At 38.4% G+C, this 23,205-nt stretch overlaps 2 protein-coding genes across 3 annotated transcripts in view; one reads left to right on the top strand and one right to left on the bottom strand.

Moving 5' to 3' along the window:
• Positions 1 to 5,581: 5,581 nt before the first annotated feature.
• gpib (glucose-6-phosphate isomerase b) lies at positions 5,582 to 15,225 on the bottom strand. The gene is made up of 18 exons (XM_015049172.1): positions 15,031 to 15,225; positions 14,758 to 14,848; positions 14,539 to 14,607; positions 14,321 to 14,440; positions 14,152 to 14,235; positions 12,816 to 12,962; positions 12,618 to 12,689; positions 12,488 to 12,532; positions 12,357 to 12,410; positions 11,013 to 11,073; positions 10,653 to 10,696; positions 10,389 to 10,541; positions 9,152 to 9,281; positions 8,745 to 8,821; positions 8,378 to 8,506; positions 8,066 to 8,141; positions 7,192 to 7,258; positions 5,582 to 5,996 (listed from the first exon to the last, which is right to left on the bottom strand). The coding sequence occupies exons 1-18, from the start codon at positions 15,147 to 15,149 to the stop codon at positions 5,873 to 5,875; spliced, it is 1,662 nt and encodes a 553-aa protein (XP_014904658.1). The 5' UTR covers positions 15,150 to 15,225; the 3' UTR covers positions 5,582 to 5,872.
• A 2,563-nt stretch (positions 15,226 to 17,788) lies between these two features.
• Positions 17,789 to 23,205, top strand: part of garre1 (granule associated Rac and RHOG effector 1) — a 35,996-nt gene continuing 30,579 nt past the window's right edge. The window contains exons 1-2 of one of the 2 annotated variants that reach the window (XM_015049153.1): positions 17,853 to 17,876; positions 18,518 to 18,581. The gene's annotated coding sequence lies outside the window, so the exon portion shown is untranslated. Of the gene's footprint in view, positions 17,877 to 18,517; positions 18,582 to 23,205 lie in introns of both variants that reach the window. The other variant, XM_015049152.1, reaches the window with a different exon arrangement.

Raw genomic sequence — 23,205 nt, 5'->3', positions numbered from 1 at the left:
GACTAAATAAAGTTTTTGATTGACCTAGTTAAAGTCATGTTTCTGTCAGGTTAGAGCAGGATAGTAGATTGTTGTTCAAATTTAGAAATCTCATTGAACCTGAAGTAGAAAAAACATCCCCTCAGCTACCGAGACAGCATTCGAGTGCAGCTTTATTTCTCTTCTCTCAGAGAATTTTGCTGCTTGGAGCATGACTGCATCTCAGGGGTCTAATGGCAAACTCACCGAAAGCTCACTCATCTCAGATTGTTTGGCTCACATTTCATGCACTTACAAAGTAGTGGAGAAAACACCTTTTTCTGCCAGAGTGCCGAGTTGTTGGAATCCATTGGTAAGACTCTCCCAAGAAACCTTGAATCCCACTCGTATTAACTCTTAGGTTCTTTGCTGATTGCAAAAGGTTACAGAAGCCTCTTGTGGATCCAGACTTCTTCAATTTTTGTCAAATTTATCCTCCTTCTACTTTGAATTCATCTCTTTTTTTTTTTTGAAGCTGCAGAAACTTTCCTACGTCTTCCTCCAGGTCTGCAGGCAGATTTCTTTAACTTATGGCATGGATTTAATTTCACATGTTTAATTCTGAGACCGTATGAGCATGGAAAGGACTACTGATTGAAGAACGAAATACCAGAAGTCAGATGCGTCAAAGCAAGTAGTCTGAACATCGGCTAGTAATTTTCAGCTCCTAATTATTCCAAATAGCACTTCTTTGCCCTAAAGAAGATTTGCTTTTAGACTTTCATTCAAGCTCATCACAAGTACTTGCATTAATGTAAGAAAAACAGGGAAAATTCTGAGATGTAAGTGAAATGAACTTTTACATCCACTGAAGTGCACTTAGCTTTAAGCTCCAAAAGAAAAGCCAAACCCTGCTCACCCCCTTCCAGCCCTGTAGTCGTGTATTTCAATCACAGTTGTATTTATAAGCCGCCGATCTGCAGATTGCAGGAGGTGCCGATGCATTTTGCGTGGGCGTACATAAAAGCGCAGTCTGCCCACTCGCCGAGCTTTCCTGCGAGGGGGAACAGTGGTGTTTCAGTGCGAGGAGCTCGCTGGTGTTGGTTGACAGCTCTAACAGTCGGGGCACAAAGCAGCCTTTATGCATGCGAGGGTTCCACCCTGTGACTCAGGGAGCTCTGTGTGTGGATACATGTGTGCCTGTGTCCGAGCAGAGGCAGTGGAGGCCCCCCCCCCAGGGACCTGCTGCTGTGAGGTGAGCTCTGTTAAACAACACAAAAGAAATCCACAACACCTTCCCTTGTGCAGACACAGGTACCCCTGCTGCCAGGAAAGAGGTGAAAATAGGCTTGCCACGGGATTACCTCATGCACACCAAATATGTGGATGGTGACCTTTGAAATTTCAGTCTCTCTTTTCCTTTTGTCTGTCTGTGTGACACTAAAGTTTTATGCAAAGATTTCTGCTGTAAGCTAGTTTAATCTCATAGATTTCAATAAAAACAAAAAGTATTTAATATGCCTCAAATGCCCCAGTTTCAGATCTGCTTTTTTTTTTTTTTTTTTTTTTCTAAATGGGGGAGTTGTTTTTCACCTAAAAGTAAAGCAAAAGATTTTATCTAGATAATCACTAATGATATGCGCTCCTGGCTATTTTAATTTCCTTTGTTAAATATAACTTTATCTTTTCTTGATTTATTGGTCTTAAGGCATTCAACTTGAATATAAATTTTTATCAGGTTAGGAATCCACTTCACTTAGAGCAGCTACAAGCTTTGCTTATATAAAAGAAAGAAGAAGAAAATGAAATATCTAAGACTCCCAACAGGACTCAAAACAGGAACATTACAGATCCCATTATTCAAATTAGCAACTTTCACCTCCAAAAGTGTATCATCTTGATCAACACTTTTCCACACTTCTCAACAATAGCTCTAATTGCATAAAGCTGATCTCTAGATCTGGACATTGTAAACAGGAAGGCAGCTTCAGAATAATTATCAAACACAGAGAAAGTCACACTGACGGTAAAACTCACATGCCTGTGAGATCTTTTCAAAGCTTTGGTCCAACACGCCTGAATCAAACGGCTGAATTACCTCCTCAATTTGCACTTAAGCTCTCCTGAGTCCTGCTAATGACCTGATTATTTCACCCAGGTGTGTTGGAGCAGAGACCCTGCTCCAAACGTAGCAGGACCTACACAGAAGGTGAAACTTTGTCCCATTCTCAAGTCTTTAAAAAAGAAAATTCTTACATGATTTCTCTATGTCTCTGTTTCCCTGTCCTCCTGAAAAAAATAAAGCATTCCAGCAGCATGATGCTGCCACCTTATGTTTCACAGTAGAGACTTTGTGAGATGTTGTGTTGCTCAGGGTGACACAAAGCGTTTTCTATGTTGAACAAAGAAACAAAACAAAAAAAAACTTCTGTCACCTTCTTCTACAAGTTTGCTGTGTTCTCCACGTGGTTTGAGGAAAAATGCAAACTGAACTTCATGTAGCTTTTACTCAACAATGGACTTCTTCTCGTCGTAGTTCCATTCAGCTGTTTACTGTGTGACTTCTGAAGACAACTGGCTGACTGGAGTTTAATTGTGGTATCAGATTGAAGGGGTTGGACAAAAATGCATACCAAAAATGTTCATTTCTAGTTTATCGCTTCATGCATTGTTATATTTTCATTACATAATATTCCAATAAAATGCATCGATGATTGTTGTTTTAAGAGAGGAGGAAAAATTTAACAGTTTTGCAAAACGATGTAGCCAAATTAGCAGCTTGTCTTAAAACAGAGCAGTTCCCATTTCTCATACAGACTTTTTTTTTCCTGTATGAAAATAAAGAAACCAACATTTTGTAGTGATTCAGTTCCGAAATGATATTTTTTCTTTATTTATTGAAGCTGAACTGAGTCACATCCATTAAGAGACACAAAGCATAAACCTTGCTCTCACAGCAACACTGTTGGCAACAAAAGCCACACAGTCGTGTCGCCTTGCGTTGACTTTTGGATCACAACCAAAAAAAAGCCTTAATGTAAAAAAGATGTTTCAGCCATCACTGGAAACTCTGCTGTGATTATGATGCATCGCATTTCCAGCCAAACCAGAAGCCAGCGTGGGAGTATTCTGTTTTTTTTTTTTTTTGTATAATAACTCTCACATTGTAATGCTGATAAGAGCCAGATGTTGGTCCATTTATGCCTTTTTCTGCAGATTCGAAAAATTCTTCGAATGGATTCTTGGTCAGGAAAAGAAAACTCAGACGACTCACTGAGCGACATCCTCGCAGGCCACACAAGCTGAGCCTTCTCATAGTTTGACAGGGAAGAATCTTGATAAGCTCAGGAAAAAAACGAAAGAGTTTATAAGAAGAACAGCTTTACATGTTTGCTCATGATTTACAACTGATGTTTCACTTTTTTGTATAACACAAAACCGCTCATGTAATGCAGATATTTTACAGGGAGCCTCAGGAACATGTGGTCAGCTGATGTCCCAAGAGGTCCTATTGAACTCTAACAGGCTTCTAATGCTGCCGAGTCTTGAGCTCTGCCCACGTACTTAACTTATTCTTTATATAACCCCTGTAGTCGTGGGAAAATTGAAGCTGCGCTTGACACTGAGGCTTCTTTTTTTTTTTTTTTTACATTTCTCCAGAGTTTTTCTGTCATTCTTGTCGATCGCACATTGAGATGGCCCAGAGTCAGAGTTTGGTTTTATGATTGCAGAGCTTAGATTCACCCCAAGAAAAAATGTTCCCTGAACGTACCTAGAAGGAGAAGACAGCTGGTTTCATGGCTACACTAAATCTAAAGAGATAAACAACAGTGGCTGTAGGTTCTCTTCTTGGAGATTTACTTTCAAAGCTGAATTTATTATATAAGATGATAGAGAATTGTGAACCTGCTTCCAGCACTGCATATCAGAGAAATTAAAGTCCTCTGGGTTCAGGGTCAATTCACCACTTCAGCCGCATTTCAAGTAAACTTATAGCCATTTTACCTGGTCCTACTTCCATTTTGCACCATGAAAGAGTGCATTTTCATGAAGTATGGGGATAAATACTTGTAAAAATTATTAATTTTGATGTATAACTTACCTATGAATATATTATTTTCTGAACTTTCCCTTTATTTTGTATTTTCACCCTTTTTGTGACCACTGACTTTCATGACATATGACAGATTCTGACCACCAGTCAAACTAACATGTATCTTACCAACCTTCTATTGGTAAATTGTATTTATTGGATTCAAATAATCATATTTTCTAAAAGCTGCAGTATTTAACTTTTATAAAATATGTTTCTTTTTTTTTTTTTTTTTTACATATTTGCTAAAACTATCAGTATGTCGGTATCAGTGTAACATGAGACAGATAATCTCCGATGCCTTTTCCCTGCGGTCCTGCTGTCAACTATATGCGCAGGTATCAGAAACAACCAATCAGAACGAATGCTCAAGCTAGTTAGCATAGCCGCCGATGACGATGGATAAAAGTTTTTTTTCTGGAATGGTAAGTTGTTTCTCTGCCATTACTACCCAATTTTGTAAATTCAGACTTCTCTGAAACTCTGGCCTGAACATGAAACTGCGGCTGTAAACTGCCAAAAGTGCACTGGAGGCAGGGCAGAACCTCACGTAGGCAGACAAGTGGATCTGAAGGAAATAAAAGTGCCTGACTAAAGCATGAAGTGGACTGTGAAGTTGACTAGATATGCATAGACACCGTACAACAAACATCCCAGGAACGCATGTGGAACGTTATCCATGCTTTCAGGCTGTAATTTGATTCCACTGGCCTTTTTTTGTTTCCTCATGCTGACTTACTTCCTGCTTGTTAAACTCAACCCCGCGGTCGCCACTCAGACTCTGTGGCTGCAGGTACAAACAGCAGCACTTCCTTTTCTTGCTGATGCGCACTAATAACTCATTAAGGACGGATGGTTAGGGTATCCTTGGACTGACTCGGTTTCTTTCTGTATCTTGTTTCAGAGCTGGAGATGAGAAAAAAAAAAGAAAGCACAAGTTCGACTTGAAGTAATGTAGCGTTGCCTGGCAACAGCAGTGAAAACCCGGCGGTGTCTGGGGGTCTGAGATTCTTTTTTAACTTTGTGTTTGTCCTCATACACGCTCTGTAATTGTACCCAGCAGAAGGTTTAAAGAGACCGAGTCGATGCAAAATACACGTTGAGGGATGACGGTGTCGTGCATCTCAGCTAATAACATGTTCTACACGAACATATTTTCTCATGGTTTTGACCCGGGGGTCAAATGTTCTGGTGAGAGATTCACAGGAAGTTTGGCGTGTGTTTTCAAACCATTTGCTTTAGTGATGTTTAGATGAAGTGCCAATGAAGAGTGGATTGTGATCCAGATGCTGTTTGTTTTTCCTCTCTAAATGGATGCTGCGGAGTCTGGGGACCTGCGGGGAGGAGGAAACCACCACAAACGAAATGAACTCTGCACTTTTGTTCCAACAAATGGTCATTTCTGGGAGGCCAGAAATTACCTCCCAGGAAATAAACCAGGCTCTCTGGTGACATCTAGTGACGGCCTAACTTCTGACGCACTTTTGGCACATTTGCTCATGCTGTAGGTGAATACTGAGCAACTCAGCCTTGAGAGTGCAACTGAGGATCAGATAAAGAATATTTATTTCAAAAACACAAATTCCTGCGGCAGTAGAGACAATGAGAGAATGATTCATTCTGCCTGCAGCAACAACTGACTACACTTGTAACACAGCAAAGGCAGAACTGTAGACAGTCACAATATTCATAATGGGAGCACAAACATGGAGTGCTTCGGCTCGGCTGCGTGGGAGAGACCAGCTGCCTCAGCGAGACTCTCGTCCAGGCAGATCCTGAACTGATCTGAAGGGTAGTCACGTTCAAAGGAACGATTCAAACTTAGGCAAAATTTTTCTTGAGGAAGTTGATGAGTCCGTTGGTGGATGAGTCGTGGGAGTGGACCTCTGCGGTGTCCTTGAGTTCTGGCTCGATCTTCTTTGCAAGCTGCTTACCCAGTTCGACTCTGTCGGTGGAGTAAGGAATGAGAAGAAAGGAATCATTAAGTGTGCTGATGCGTTTTTCAGATCTCTTTAGCTGCTGTTTAGTATTATGTACAGCCTTAAAGCTGAGCAGTACAGCAGTGTGGGGGAAATGCAGAAAGTAGTGCATTTTCTCCTCTTGCTGCTTTATTTTGTTTTTGCACTGGACTCACAAAGCAGATAACACTAATGAAAATGGAAATGCAAGCATGCCTGTCATGTCCAGGAGATGGGAACAATTTGCGTCTATTTTTGCACAACGTAGCAGTTCTTCAGCTCCAAACACAGCGGATACAGAAGTGATCAGAGAGATAGATTTATTTTTTAGCATTATTATCATTATATCTCATGGTCTCCAAGCCCTGCAATAATTAAAAGCTTTAATTACAACTTCAGCAACAGTACCGGAGCAGAGGAATTAAGCAGGAACAGCATTTCTAAATAATACATGATGCTGCAGATTGTTAAGGACAGTGGAATAATGTCACAGTTTAACAAATTTGTTCAAAGACAAGAAAATATACAACTAATTACAACATTTTAATGTGTAGCTATTACAGTACACTTTTCTATTAAGTTATTTTATCCAAATAAAAAAGAAATATGAAACATTCATGGATGATTAATTGTTTTTATTTTGCTTTGTTTATTTTCTACATGAGGTTTCTCTTTCTATGTCTTGAACATGAAACCTCCTTCTCCTCCTGGTCCCTGTTTTACTCAGCTGAAAGGACAGATGTTCCTGCTTTTGTCTGTTGAATTGCTTCCAAGATCATAGACAATTTATTTGATTGAGAAAATTATTCACAGAAATATCATACATAAAGCCAGCAGTGCAGCAGGTGATTTCGTCTATTTTTCTTCCTGCACTAGACGTACCTCCACCTTTCAGCAGAAGGTATTCTTCCTGCATAATGTGTATAAAGCAAAAAGCTATTTAAAAAGCAATTTGCTCTGGATGTAATTTACATAAATACATAGAAATATGGGCAAACAAAGTTACTTAAATGCATATAATATGACTCATGTGTATGTGTGTAAACTGCACCATTATAATTTACCTTTCACGAAAGTTTTAATATTAGAAAAACATACCTACTCAGGTTCAAGAACATTTAGCACCTGCCAGCAGCTTTGTGAGTTTTCCCTGTTTGACTGTGGGAAGAAAAAACAACTTACCCCCACTGGTCAAAGCTGTTGATCTCCCACATTACACCCTGGACAAAGATCTTGTGCTCATACATGGCTGCAACACAACACAGAATAAATAATGTAAGTTGATTAAGAAAGAAATGTATTGGTCTGCTCATCTCTAACTGGGGATTTTTGGTTGTAGCAGAATGGAGCAGATGATAATAGAACATAATATGCTTTCTTAATTTGGCAGTCTAGTTTCAGACTGACTGTTACCATGCAACAGCGTGCTGTGTCCTCACTGAACCTCCTCAGGATATTGCAGCAGCTTGGTACCATGGCAGTTCTTGCTTTTGCATGTCTATCAACCATCTTTGCATAAGAGTTGAGAACTCTTACAAAATTGACAAAAAATGTGACAGTAATGTGTTCATTTTGTTTTTTTCCCACAGAGTCAAATTACAACACAAACCTTCTGTGGATTTTATTGCTACTTGAGAAGCACAAATATATGAAATCCTTTAGAATTTGCCTTTTTGAGTAAGTTGATGGCAGTATGGATTTTTTTAATATATTTTGTTCCTTGCATATTATCTTTTGCATGTGTGTCAGTAACAAATTTCAGATATGGTGCATTTAAAAAATAAATACTTAGTAGACAGTTTGTACTTGGCCAGGAAGCGCAAGTGTTAACATTTTACAAGAATGCAAAGATTATTTTCTAAACTATTCATCCAGCTTTAGATGAGTTCATGGATAACAGTCTAAAATCATTAAAGACAGAAAGGTATTAATAATAAAATAAAAAATAAAATCAATTTGAAAAAAAAAAGACATATAGAATATGACATAAATAATCATACGAATATTCAACTGTTTTAATATGAAAAAAAAAAACTTTGTTATCAGTAAATCTCACCTATTAGTGCTCCTAATGTATAGGGTGTAAGTTTCTTGAAGATGATGGAGTTGGTTGGTCGATTTCCTTGGAAGACCTGGGTTGATCACAGGGAATAATTTACGATTAACTTAATCGATTTTCTTCGTTTTACATAAACGCTGCTGGGTGATGCTGATTAACAGCCACTTGGGGGCGCTGTTTCCTATGTTCTCCATGCTTTTCACACTGTTATGTGGTCAGCTACTTGAACGTCCGGGTAGTAAAGCGTTTTGTATAAAGATCACCATCTTCTTCCTAAATAAAAGGTGCAGTTTTCTTCATCTAACTTACCTTGTGAGGTAAAATTTTCTCCAAAGCCTCTCCGCTCAGGCTGCTTGCCTCCAGCTCCTTCCTGGCCTCCTCTGTGGTCTTACCCTTCATCAGTGCTTCTGTCTGCGCCAGAAAGTTGGCCAATAAAATCTAAAGACACACCAACATCTATTTTAATTTTTCTCACATTTTGTAGCTGTGATATCCTCATGAATAATTGGAGGTGCTTTGTACTCTTCAGTACTCTGTATAAACACAATCTCTTTCATCAAAGTTCCTTAAAGAATATATGCATACAAGTCTGCATAAAAACTTTTCAAACAGCTGCAAAACTGAAACCTCGGCAGAATACTTAAAAATCGCTCCTTTTGAACAGCTTCTGTGGCACCTTGTGATGGAGGTTGTCTCTGATGGGATGCTGAGACTGAGCTGGGATCAGGAAGTCAGCTGGGACCATTCGTGTTCCTGCAACGCAACATGCTACAGTCAAGCAATATTTAACTTTTCCCATGAAAGAAAAGCTTGTTGGAATGCCCCAACTCTCTGTCAAGGATCTGTTTCAGAGTTTCACTTTGTAATAATCCACTTAATTAATATGTTTTCATTTATATTTGTTTATATTCCAAAGAAAAAATATCTCATTTTGGTGTAAATTACAATGAACTGAGTTGATTTGATCCTAGCCTAATTGTTGTCAAGCATCTATCAGTGCAGGTGGAATAAAATCTGTACACTTATCTAATCAGACTGAGTATGTGTGTATGGTGTAGCTGGAACAGTGTCTGTTGTTTTTACCTTGGTGGATGAGCTGGTAGAAGGCGTGCTGTCCATTTGTTCCTGGCTCCCCCCACACTATGGGTCCTGTGTGGTAATTGACTCGAGCTCCATGGTTGGTGATGTACTTTCCATTTGATTCCATGTCTCCCTAAATATTAAACACTCATTTTTAACTCTAGCACACGCTTCAAAATGTTCTTGATAATTGTAGGTTTTGATATGGAAACTGCTTGTGCTGCTTGTCCTATAATGCAAAGGTATGTCAGGCTCCCTGGATGCTGTTTACATTTTTATTTTCTGGTCTTCTACCAGTTGTTTTGTGGTTTGACTTGTGGTTTCTTTGGATTTTTTGTCCTATTCATATTTTCTCTACTGTTTTACTGTCAACTACATATCATGAATCCCTTTCAGAGTATATTGTAGTCTTTTTTTTCATCTAAGCAAATTATTTGCCTTTAGACGTTATATTTGGTTTATTCTGCCAAGCTCTGTTGTTTGAAGGTACACCAATCAATCTGAGAGACATTAAAATCAGCATATTTTGAGTTAATCAGCTCTGACATTCAATCTACACTTAAAACATAAAAGAAAATTGAAATTTTTGTTTTTTTATTTGTTACATGCTGAGGGATGTCACCATTTTTTAGCCTGTAAGTGTGTCAAACTTTAAGCACCCTTGCTTCATTTGATTCCTTTATTTCATTTTAGAGTCAAAACTGCTGCCTTTATCGTATAATTTTATTTTCTGCTTTTTTTGTTTGTTTGTTTTGTTTTGTTTTGTTTTGCTAGTTTTTGGCAAAACAAAAACTAGCCAAAAGTTTTTGTTTTGGCATTGGCCAAACAAAAGTCTGTGCATTTCTACTTTTTGTTTATGTATCTTATGTATTAATATATGTATACATCCTCCATTCATGACAAATTAAAGCAGAAAAACAATCCTCTATTCAATTTTGAGTGGAATTTGAGAGGACATCCAACTTTTCTTTCACAAAATCAACAAAAAAAATATGCTCATTAGCAAGAAGGTGTTATCATGAGTTGGCAAATATTAGTTATTTTTATAGACTTATTTGCTATTTATGTTTTGTCCACCTTTTGTTTTATCTGCCCTAAAACATACAGATGGAAATTCACCAGTGCTTAAATCTGTTGCAGTTCATCTTCTCTTTTAATGTTCCTTTTCACGGTCCAGAAAAAATAAATTAAATATAAAAGAAGCACTAAAAATTGCCTTTGACATATCCAAGAGACAGACCTGTTGGAAGTACGCAGTAAAACGGTGCATGTACTGGTCGTAGGGCAGCATAGTGTGTGTCTCAGCATGGAAGAAGTTGATGTACCAGATGCCCAGTAAAGCCAATAACACGGGGGCGTTTTTATCCAGGGGAGCAGAACGGAAGTGTTTGTCCTGCAGCAAAGAGAAAGAAAAGCTATGTTACAGCTTTTGCTCAGTAGCCTCCCTCTGCAAGGACCCCTAAGAATAGTTATTCTATATTTGAGAGGTGACAGGTGTACCTACCATCCAGTGGGCTCCTGACAAAAGTTTCTCAAAATTGTCAAAGCCTGATGAGAAAATGTAACAGAGAAGTTGGATAAATGGGAAAGATTCCTGCACATCAGCTGAATCTCTGAGCAGAATGTTAAGCACAGGCCCAGTCTGGCCGACAGTGTCGGTTAATCCAGTGCTGCAGCTGTACTGAATTATTTATGCTGAGATCAGAAAAAAAAAAATCCTATTATATGTCTGTGCAGTCGTTTGTGTGTCCAGCAGAATGAACCTAAAAGACTGTATCAACGTGGCACCAGCAACTATAGCTGTGTTTGATGTTGAGTTTTTGTCACAACATGAGACCATGGATTGTAATTATCTAGTACGCACCAATATGTAAAGCAATGGCCATTCCAATAGCAGACCACAAGGAGAAGCGACCTCCGACCCACTAGAAAAAAGAAAAAAGAAATGAATGTAACCTCTTTCTGAGCTCTTTCAGAAGTCATATTTGAAAACATATTTCATCCGAATAAAATAGAATATAATGAAAATTTTTATTTATTTCAGTAATTTCATTAAAAAGAGAAACTTGTGAATTCAGTAAACACAAAGTGATATATCTCAATATATTTTTTTTATTTTATGAAGAGTGGTTCACAGCTAGTGAAGCTGTATAAGAAATAATTAAGGTGTAAAATACGAATAATCAAATAATTTTTAATGTAGGAATGGTACTAATGATTTGACTGTGTAAGCAGGCTTTTCACAGAGTGCAGTGTCTTTTTGTCCAAGTACTTTTTTTTTTTTAAAGCTAAGAGGGGGAAAAAAGGTGTGGATGGAAAAGTTGTGCAGGAAACAGGAGAAACCACAGTCGATGCAAAGGCCTGTAGGAGATTCATAAGGTGTGGACTGTGGCTGAGGGCCATGAGATCAGGGTTTTCTCAGTTCTCAGATGAAAATGTTGCATTGCCTTTTGGAAATGAAGATCCAAAACTCTATTGTAGTGGTGGAGAGGCGCAGAATTTCAAGGTGCATCCTTGCTGCTTTATACACTTTTCCAACAAATTTCTTTGTTCCACTCAACTTTTCATGTTTGTGCTTGCATAAAGGAATCCTCAGACAATTTTTCAATTTTTCAATGAGCTGTTGTGGCTTAATCTCCTTGAGGTGAATGTCATTGGCAGTATGTTGGAGAAATTATAAAATAGTCACCAATTCCGTATTAAAATATTCTTTGATTGGTCTAATGTAAATATTCTAACTTTCTAAGAAACAGTTTTTCTCTTATATTGCTAAATTGCTTGAAATCATACAAATCTGTATGAGTTTCAATTTGTGCATATCATTAAACAAAATAAACTTTCAATGTTATGTTCAAAAAGGTTGATATTTTACCCTTAGTGGAAAAACTTACTGCATCTCTGCACATTTTCTCTGAGTTTTAAAGGCCTTATTGAAGCTTCTTCCTTTCAAATACCAACAATGTAGCTCAAAGTAACTCTGTGACCTTTGATGTAACCTCTGCAAGAGGAAAGGTTACTACCAATAATAACTGAATCTAAAGAGAGGGGCTTCTGATTACCCAGCAGCTGCTCTCCAGAGTCTCTGTCCCACCTACTTCACAGGTCAAAAGTCTAGTTTATTTATAGCAGCAGCTCAAATCCCTCGTCACAGTGTTGGGAAGGAAAAGGGGAGCAGCTACACACAGCGAGGGTGTTAAAGAGGACTCACATCCCAGAACTCAAACATGTTTTCCGTGTCGATGCCGAAGTCCTTCACTTTGGGCTGAAGAAAAGAAAACAGAACAGTTCGGATGCAGATTTAAAAAAAGTGGAACACTGGCAAAGAAAAGTAAAACTTACCGCATTTGTGGAGAGAGCAACAAAGTGCTTGGCAACAGCAGCTTTCTGTTGACATAAAGCAAATATCTGACTAAAGAGAATATCAATTAATTAACACTAAATTGCACATTGAAGGCCTTTTTATCCTCACATCTTTGGCATGTTCAAGAAACCAGGCTTTGGCTGATTCAGCATTGGTGATAGTTTCTTGAGTGGTGAACGTCTGTAAAAAAGAATCAGTGGCTTCTTATCAGTCAGTGACGTACATGCTTTGAATCAGAAAGTCAGCAACACTTTTTGATGTGAAAAGTCTGATGTCTCTCAGTTCCTCTCAAGGTGATCCAACTACCTTGGATGCGATGATGAAGAGGGTTGTCTCAGTATTGAGCTGAGCCAGGGTTTTGGCAATGTGAGTCCCATCAATGTTGGACACGAACCACACTTGGGGACCCCCCTTTGAGTAAGGCTTCAGGGCTTCAGTCACCATCAGAGGACCCTATGGTTCAAGCCAGAGTGTAGGAAACAGAGTCAGATATTGGTGGGTTCTTTGAAGAATTGTAAATTTACATGAGTTTCAGCAACAGTTATTTTCCCTTTGGGATCAACAAAGGATGTTTGACTTGAATTGAATTGACCAACACAATTTTGCACAAAACTGTGAAGTGAAATGAGTACAAGGGGAGAAGCTATAAGAAGTCCTATTTTTATATTGCCACAAACCATACAGAGGACAGAAAAAGGAAGATGGTGCTCTGCCACGCTGGTCTACTAGCAAAATGCTATGTGTAGCGGAGGACTAACACAGCACATCACCCTGAACGCATCCTCCCTGTGTGAAACATGGTGGTGGCAACATCATGTTGTGGAGGCACTTTCAGCGGGAAAGCTGGTTAGAGTTGCAAAAACAAGTCTATGGTGGAAAAAAACTGTTTTAAACAGGACAATGACCCTAAACATAGTTTAGGGTAGTTTAGGGTCATATGTTCTAACAAATGATATGTGAAAAGACTTTGAAATGTAACTGCAGCAAAAGGTGTATTTACTCTGATGGGCCAAACACAAATGACCTGTAAAGTCTTCAGATTTTTATTTGTAATTTTTTTTTTTTTTTTGTATTTTCTTAGTTTCTTCGGAATTAAGCACAATATTGTGTCGGTGTATCATGTAAAATTCACATAAACTACATGATAGTTTTGTTCATAAGAAATGAATAACACAAACTGTTAAATAATTATATGCTAGCAATCAATCAAGAAGTAATAAGAAAATAATAAAATACCTTAGAGGTCTCACCCTATGCTTTAAATAATTTTTGCTGCCAACAGTCCAGAAATTTGATCTTGAGATAACTTAATGCAGGCCAGAGTCCTTAAAACATGTGAAATTGTCCTTGAATTTTCAAATAGGAACCTCGAAATTATATAGTAACTTCAGTGTCATCAGCTAGCTGCAATGCATGTCTGTAGTTTCTTATAGTGCTAGAACTGTGAACTAGAAATTGATTTGATGAGCAGTAGCAAAAACCTTCAAAACATAAAAAATAGAAGTCCTGTTCTTTTCGACTGTTCATGTTCCCCCCTGATGAAATGGTGCCCTGAGCAATCATCCCCATGGCCAAAATCAAAAACCACCACTGGCGCACATAACCATTTTTGATGTTAGTCTGATTGATGCTTTTCACTCACAAGGTCTGATCCTCCGATTCCGACATTTACAACGTCTGTGATGGCCTTTCCTGTGTAGCCCTTCCACTCCCCGCTGCGAACCCTCTGCAACAAATACATTCAGTTACCACAAAAACCACCTATGAAAAAAGTCTTTGAAAATTCCTACCCGACTTCTGGTTACACTCACATGACAGAAGCCTTTCATCTTCTCCAAAACCTTGTTGACTTCAGGCATTACATCCTTGCCATCAACCGTGATTGGAGTGTTGGAACGGTTCCTCAGAGCAACGTGAAGCACAGCGCGCCCCTGCAAGTGCAAGATCGATACACAATGACTTATCGTCTACCCTTTGCAGCTGGTTTTATCAAAGCTTTAAAGTTAAGTTGCAGGTCATCAAAGTGCACCTCAGTGAAGTTGATTTTCTCTCCAGTAAACATCCTCTCTCTAGCAGCTTCAATCTCCCTCGACTTGGCCTACAGAAAAAAAATCAGTAACAGAAAATTAAATGTGCAACTGATAAGATTGTGGTTGCATTTCAATTTCAAAATTCTCTCAAAGTTTGCTGTTTGATGTTCAAATGATTATTGGGGAAAATGAAAAAGCAGAAACGGAATTCAAATTACCAGGTCAACCAACATTTTCATGACTTCTTCAGTGATGAGGTTCTTTGAGTAATCCAGAAGAATGTCTCCATCCTCTGTGTTGAGTGTGAGGCTGTGAGGACGCAGAGCAACAGCAACTTACAACTATTCAACATTCAAACAGCTCCATATTTTCTTCTTGATTTGGGCAGCTGTGTTCCATCTGATTTCTTTAAGATGTCAAAGTTATAACAATATACAAAGTTACTTAACATCTACCAACTGTGTTCTGTCTGAGTTTTAAGTCAGACATACCTGAATTTATTGAATCTCTCTTTGTCAGCCTCAAACATGTGTCTCACATTGAGGTTCAGGGCGTGGGCAGTGTACCAGTCCTGCAGCTTCTGAAAGTTGGGGTCCTGAGTGAGTCCCATGCTGTCCAGAGAAGGGAGGCTTGCTGTGCTCGGCTGTGCTCAACTATCCTGGCTGAGTGGGAGCGAGCAGGTCAAGGCGAAAGCTTTATGAAGATCACCCTCTCTAGATCCTCATTTGACCCGCCCACATGAGACACGACACACCAGCTGCTCACATGTTTAACACTTCCACACTAAGGTTAAAGGGCAGCAGGAGTCTGACAATGCTTTGGCTAGAATGCATATTTTTATTTTTTATTTCAGATCACAAACCACAAAAACATGTTATTTACTCCATTTGGTACGTTGGTTTCAAGGTTGAAAATTATTTTGAAATATATATATATATATATATATATATATATATATAAAGTTACTGTTCATTTAATGAAACAAATAAAATCATCCTTTCATATCAGGTTTCATGCAAGGATTATGATCATCTGTGTGACTGCAATGATCTTTAAGCATGAAAATAATAGTTTTTAAATGTACTTTTCATATTTTCCTCTGTGCTTAGATCCAAATGAAAAAGAAGTCAAAACCATTAATCATGTGTAAAGTGGCCATTTGCATTGGAAGAACTTGCCACTCTTTTTGAAGTACGACAACCTTACAGATAAAAATAAATGTACCATTAGTTAACAACAAATAATTAATCATTATTAACTCTGAAAATACAGACTTTGTATTGGGAGGAAATTCACTAAAATTCATTAAGAATTATGTAGAGATGCACTGAAAAAAGTACACTGCTCAAAAAAAATAAAGGGAACACTCAAATAACACATCCTAGATCTGAATGAATGAAATATTCTCATTGAATACTTTGTTCTGTACAAAGTTGAATGTGCTGACAACAAAATCACACAAAAATCACCAATGGAAATCAAATTTATTAACCAATGGAGGCCTGGATTTGGAGCCACACACAAAATTAAAGTGAAATGTTCCCTTTATTTTTTTGAGCAGTGTATAAGGTAGAGGCAAGTAATTTATTTTTTATTGCACAACAATATTAAAAACTAGCAATAGGAGATACTCAGCATTTTTGGCTAAGGGTCAGTCAGTTGACATTTTTCTGAACTTGCGCTAGTTTGCCACTAGGTGGCAGTGTAAGAACTCATGCACTGGAGTTTATATGCAAGAACGGCCCCATCATTCACACACATACAGGGAAATAGTTCAAGCATTACTTTTTTTTTTTCTTCAGTTGACCACCATTTGTTTTGGAAATACTTTAGATTATGTTGTTTTCTATGTTTTAATTATTAGGAGACTTATAAACTAACCTCCACATTGAGCTTTTAGATGTTTTTATTTTATGTGTCATTTAAATAATAAACAAAAAGATATAAAAAAAATCAACAACATTGATAGTATGAATATTATTCCCAACTGTGTGCCTGGCAACAACACAAATACAGATCCCAGCCCAGCCTTGACTGTCACAGTTTTGATTATCTTGAAATATTCAGCCCCTACTTGGGCAAGTTTAGACAAGTACTAAATTTTTCTTGTTGTCATTTTCCAACTTACAAAAACTAACCCACACCAGCCTCATTTAAATAGCATGTTCTCGTGCATTTTGGAGGACTTTTCAAAATTGTTTTATCTCATATAGCAGGAAAATGAACATTTCAAATTGTCAAATCACATTTATTTTATAGGAATTGCATGGACTGCCATTAACTGTGACTTTGATTTTCTATTTAGAAAACCAATGTTGTTTTTTTTTTTTTTACATTTTAAAGAGACTGCTTAATAAAAAGTTAAAGATTTGTATGTTGTGGTGACAACTGTACGTCTAAATTACTATTACACAAATCAACAAAAACATAAAAATAAAAACAAATAAAAATAAAAAATAAAAGGGATTTCAGTGTAAAAACAAAAAAAGTTTTACCAATAACCTGATACCTAAATCAAATTTGGGGCTTCCACAGGACTACATCAAGTACTTTCTCCAGATCTTTGGCAGATCTGGAGAAAGGGAAAATAGAATAAAGTTATTTTTTATTTAGAATCTTAATGGGTGTGTAGACTGGAGTAGGAAATTTTTTTATTGCTATTGTTATTATTGTGACTATTATTCGCCCCCAGGTGACTCTGCTCAAGCACAAAACACAGAGTGTGGTATCAATTTCTGAACAATAGAGGGCGACAAAAGTTCGACTCTTTTTTATTACCCTTTTTTCTAGGTACATTAAAAATATATCTCATTGTAATATGAAGGACTTAGTTGGTTGAAGCAAAGTTGCATATTAATAAAATCACATGAATGGCATATTTAAAAGCCTGCAAAGTGTTCGTAGTTTAAGGAAGTGAATTGGGGGAAAGTGTTACAAATTTACAAGTACTGTCTGAACAGTACTTGTAAATTTTAACCCCTCAAAATAGATAGATAGATAGATAGATAGATAGATAGATAGATAGATAGATAGATAGATAGATAGATAGATAGATAGATAGATAGATAGATAGATAGATAGATAGATAGACAACAATAGCCTACACTTATTCCTGTCAACTAGAATTAAGTTAGTTTGATTAAAAAAACAATAGACGTAAGGTAATTAAAAGCAAAAATACCTTACTAATTACTAACAGGAAACGTGGTTTATACAACATATATCGGCTTTATTTTTAAAAGCTCCACCGGAAGTGCTAATTCTTATTGACTAGCTCTTGACTGCGGTCACACACAGACAGGGAATTCGCTGTCAAGAGGGTGGATGCCAAGAGCTGGTGAGTTATGCTTTCATTAAGTTAACATTTTTGGTGTGTTTAATGGAGAATGTTAGGTTCCTTCACGATGAAAACGACAGACAATAAAGAAGTGCCACCTGGCCGTCAGCATTTGCTTGTTTTTCCCTCTCGCAGCGCCTACATTCGTGTCGCAGAGGGTTAGCTGATTAGCTAACAGTTGCTGGCTAAGCTTCGTGGCTAGCCTGCTTAGTACCGATGCATTCATGATGCGTCTATTATCGGACGCACCTCACTCACGCAAGCGTACTTGCGATTTTCGCTACCATCACAAACTTACATTTCCATGGGGAATCGGGAAACAATCTCCCGCATAATTTTGAACGTATTTTAAGTTTCTGTGAGTATCGACGATCATTTCTTAGTACCCACGACCCCAGCATGATGCCTGCTGATGAAGCGCCTCCGCGAAGGCTAGCGAAAGAGGAGCGGTTGGCGCTCTCGTTTATTTTTGTTGTCACTGGCACACACTGCCTCAGATTTCATCCACATCTTGATTACGTTTAGCCGAAGCAGAGCAGGAAATACGAGAGGATGTGTCCTCCTCAGCAAACGACCGAGAGTTAGTCGTTGTGTCCGATAACGGACCTGGGCGATCTCGGGTGATATTTTTTTCCTATCAGATGGGGGTTGGAGGTTGTGTTTGTCCACCGGGAGAGTGTCAACGGACCCAGCCGTGGACGGACGGTGTGTGTAGGCCTCGGCGTTCCGCTGTCACTGCCTCTTCAAACGGTTGTCCCAATGATGCACTGATACCGCAGCAGCCTTCCCGGCGACACTGCATTTAGGGCGTTAAAATGCCTTATTAATAGCTGCGACATAGTGTTCCCATGACTGGTGCCATGTCATCCCAGGGAGTTTCGGTGAAACCGGCTTGGAGCGCTTGGGGGGATTCTCTCACACCATCCTGGTAAATAGTGATCTAGTCGCAAAAGGAACGTTTTTGGACAAGTTCAACAAAATAGTTGGTCTCGTGCTTAGCTGAAGATTTAGGATTAAGCCGTAGCATTAGGTGGTGTTGTCGCGGGAGAGTGCCCTTGCTGGTTTAAGTCACATGTAGAGAGCAGCAGTACCTTACAGGTGTTAAAATATGCGCTGATATCATAGATCGGTATCTGGAATGTGCACCACAACGCCTAGGGACTTCTTTGGCTGTTTTTCACATACTGCGAAGAATAATGCAGAGCTTCTCTCAGAAATGTGCAAATAGTATTAGTTCTGCTTTTGAAGCAATTGCATATGCGAATAAAGCTCTTTGTGGAGTTGTACAATCTACTTTAGTTTTTCTTCACACCATGTGGGGTGTGGTTCTTGTTGAAGTGGGATTATTTAAAAAAATCCAACAGTTGTTGCAGACTATGAACGGTTCAGTATCAAAGTATTCCAAGATTTCAAAACTTAAAATTTTCTGTGGAACATTTTCTATGGTACAATAAAGTGCATTTAATGAGATGCCAAACTGACAGAAGTTTTTTCTCCAACTGTGTGGACTTTCTGATTAGTTGGCTGAAAAGAATGAGAAAATTTGTCATTTGGAAATATTTCCAATTGCAAAATAACACGGACCTCCACCCATCACTTCTTATTTTTAAGGTAAAAGCCTTGGTTAGTGGACTGATTAACCATTTGGAGGTTAGAGCTATTGTCTCAGTAACTTGTGATGCAGTCAGTAGGAGTTGCAAGTTGGGTTCATGTGATAATTTGGAGTCAAATAATCTTCTCTGTATTAAAAATTAATTCTGATTTGTGTGATTTTACTTTATATCTTATGTACTACTTAACTCACGGATGATTGCCGCCATCACCATTTTGTTTTTATGAAACAAATTTTCTTTGTACTTTTGGGGTTTTAGTAAGCATGGTGTTTTCACTCTAGTTTTGTTTTTGCACTTTAAACATTGTATAATAGTTTGTTTTTGTATAACAAAAAGTTCACCAACGTTGGACATGTATTGCTAGTATAGTCTCTTGATGTTAAAGTGTTGGTTTTTATACTCGTCGCCCTTTGAAGATCAGAACTGAAAAAAGTGTAATATTCTGAGCAATAAGCTTATTTATTTAAAAACTGCTAAATTTAGAAAGTATTTATTCGTTTTTATCCAACCTCTTGTATCAGTCAAAAATAATGTCATTGACATCATTATCCTAACCATAATAATGATTGTTGTAGAAGGAATAATTGTCGCTTTTCTGCTTTAAATTGAAACAGCTATGTCCAGTTACACATTTTTTATTTTAAACATTTGTATCAATACGCTAATTTTTTCTTTTTGAGGTAATTATAACATGAGAATCTTGTTTAAGCCAATACCCTAATCTACACCTAGGAGCTTTCTTGTGATAATACTGATTGCAGATTTTTCTTTTTTAGTTGTTTTAAGGAAATGTTAGTTATTGCAAGCAGCTATGATTTTCTAACAGATATTGAAGAATTGATTTAGTAAACATTTCTATAATTGAAAGAATATATGCATGCATGGAGAGAATAACAGCACACAGAGAGGCCCTGGCAAGGATCTGAATCCTGGACTTTCTTGTTGTAAGGTGCCAGTGCTAACAACTGTGCCACCATGCAGATATTCCAGCTTCCTCCCACTGTCAAAAAGTAAATGACTGCGAGGTTGCCTGGTCAGTCTAAGGCCTGTTATAGCGTTTCTACTTTTAGACTAAATTTAGTGCAATACTATATTAATCGTAAGTCAGTTGTAGTTTTAATTGATGCCAAAAGGAAACACCTAGATTTGGCATGAGATAAAGCTGTTAAAGATAGAGGCCATTTCCTTGTTTTTGTTGGGTTTGGCAAGGTGGTGCACCTCCATAAAAGCTGCGAGCGTACTGCTTGTGTTGACATCTGGCTCAGTTGTGTCGTCATGGAAGTACATGCTTGGCTCTATAAAATTCCTGTCTCTGCTTAAGCTCAGTGTGTTTGGTGGCACAGTCATCTGAAAGGTTAGGCCCACGTTAGCTGTTGGAGTGCTGCTCAGCCTCATGTTTTTCCACCAGCATGTGGTACGACTGGAAGTGACACTTTTCCTCAGTCTTGTATTCAATCCGGATGCATGTGTGAGGAAGTCAACATAGAGTCACAAGATTACTGTTTGCGCTTGCCTCGGGTGGAGTTCCAGGGATGCTTCCTTAAACAAAGGAGCTTTCTAGTGTTATTGTTGGTGCACGGTTTAAGATTATACAGGTGACTTCTGCAGTGGCGTCTCCTGTTGGGGATGGAGTGGGGCAGGGGGGTAAATCAGGTTATGTTGGTATTTTGAAATCCTAGCAGTACTGAATCAAGTGTTCTAGATTTGGTTTCCTAACGTTTGCCAATCTTTTTACCAACAGAAAAGGACTTCTTCCAGAAAACACTGTAAGGAAGCATTTTTTATTAAGACATCTTTCAAAGTGACACAGTGTTATGTCAAATTTGCTTTGAATGTACCTTTGGACAGCACATAAGCATTTTCTTTGTAAAAGCAGCACAATTGGCATTACGAAGTGGCTACCTTGGTTCACCTTCAATGCATCAGTGTTTCATGTATTCTGTTCTTTGATGCTTGTTTTCAACACAACTATCTGACTTGAAAGACTGTTGGAAATTGTTGAAACCTGAGGCCTTCAGCTCTTGCATTCAGTGGCTCTCAAAAGTATTTGTGCTGCTTGGACTCTTTCACATTTTGTCACAAGCTTCAATGTATTTTATGGGGATCTACAAAGTAGAACATGGTTGCAAAGTGGAAGATACTTTACATCTCATGAAAAGTTCAATATTTATTTTATTCAGAAAATGAATGTTTTAGAGATTTATTACACATTGAGCAAGATGTTTCAAACCTTTATCTCGTAATTTTGTTGAGGACGGCTTACAGAAAATGAAAATGCCAAATTCACTGCCTCAGAACATTTGAATATTGTGAAAAAGTTAAATACAGGAAACAGATGGTGTTACACCCTAATCAGGTAGCTAACTCCAAACATCTGCAAAGGTTTCCTGAGCCTCTAAATGGTCTCTCAGTCTGGGTCAGTAGGGTACACAACCATGGGGAAGACTGCTGATTTAGGAAATGTCCAGAAAACGGTCAATGCCACCTTCCACAAGGAGGGTAAGCCACAAAAAGTCATTGTTAAAGAAGCTGGTCGTTCAAAGAACATAAAAAGTTGGTATAAGAAAGTGTGGCAGGAATAGGAAAATTCAAGAATTTGGGGGAGCTTCTAAGGCGTGGACTGAAGTTGGAGTCTGTGCATCAAGAATCACGACGAACAGTCGAATCCCACACATCGGCCATTAAGGACAGAAAATAATTGGACTATTGGTTAGTTAGATTATACAGGTGACTATAATCATAACTTTATTTTAGGGTGAAATTAAAGTTATGAGGAAGTCTTGAGAAAATGTGCTTCCATGTTGCCTGTAGTTCAGTGTGAAATATCCACAGTCCGTGATGGCTTGGGGTGCCATGTCATCTGCTGTTGTTGATGTGTTTTTCTTGAAGTCCACAATAACAGCAGCCATCTACCAGGAAATATTAGAGCACTTAATACTTCCTTCTGCTACAAGCTTTATGGATATGATTTCATTTTCTAGCAGGACTTTGCCCCTGCCCACACTGTCAAAGGTACCAAAAGCTGGTTCAATGACCATGGTGTTGTTGACTGTGATTCATTGGACAGTGAACTGGCCTGATCTGTCAAGAGGAAGATGAGACACGAGAATCAACGATGCAGATGATCCGAAGGTCGCTATCAAAGCAACCTGGGCTTCAATTACACCGAACCACAGACTGCTCGCCTCCATGTCATGCCGCATTGATACACTAATTCATGCAAAAGGAGTCTCAACCAAGAATTGAGTGCATAGAAATAAACATGCTATTCAGAAGCAGGAGGTCTGGAGTTTGACTGTGCGACTCTAGCATACAAATATGGTTTATTTTAAACCCTTCTATTGTAGCTTTGGCCGTATGTTTAGGTTCTAAAGAGGCTTTAGTTTCACCTTAAACTGTAATTTGAAAGTTGGTATGGGGGTGAAGGTGTGTTCAGGGTGATGTGGAGTGCCGGCTGTCTCTGAGTTGTGCCCCCACACATGGTTGGAATCATAAAAGCTGACATGTGGAGTGCATAACTGAAGGTTGTCAAACCTGAGCCATAGCTCTCTGCAGACCCTCCAGAGTAACCATAGGCCTTTTGGCTGCAGCTTTGGTTAATGCTCTCTATACCTCTCTACTCCTTCACATATCGAGCATTTTCCAAGGCATAAAGAAGCCACTAGTCCACACAGTGAAGTAGCAAGAGGGTTTATAGATAAGGCGGTGGGGGCGGG

This window comes from Poecilia latipinna, unplaced genomic scaffold (genome assembly GCF_001443285.1).
Source record: "Poecilia latipinna isolate Pla-1442-1.1 unplaced genomic scaffold, P_latipinna-1.0 Scaffold929, whole genome shotgun sequence".
Taxonomy (NCBI): Eukaryota; Metazoa; Chordata; class Actinopteri; order Cyprinodontiformes; family Poeciliidae; genus Poecilia; species Poecilia latipinna.
Note: the sequence above shows the minus strand (reverse complement) of the source record. Positions and strands in the feature narration are given on the sequence as shown.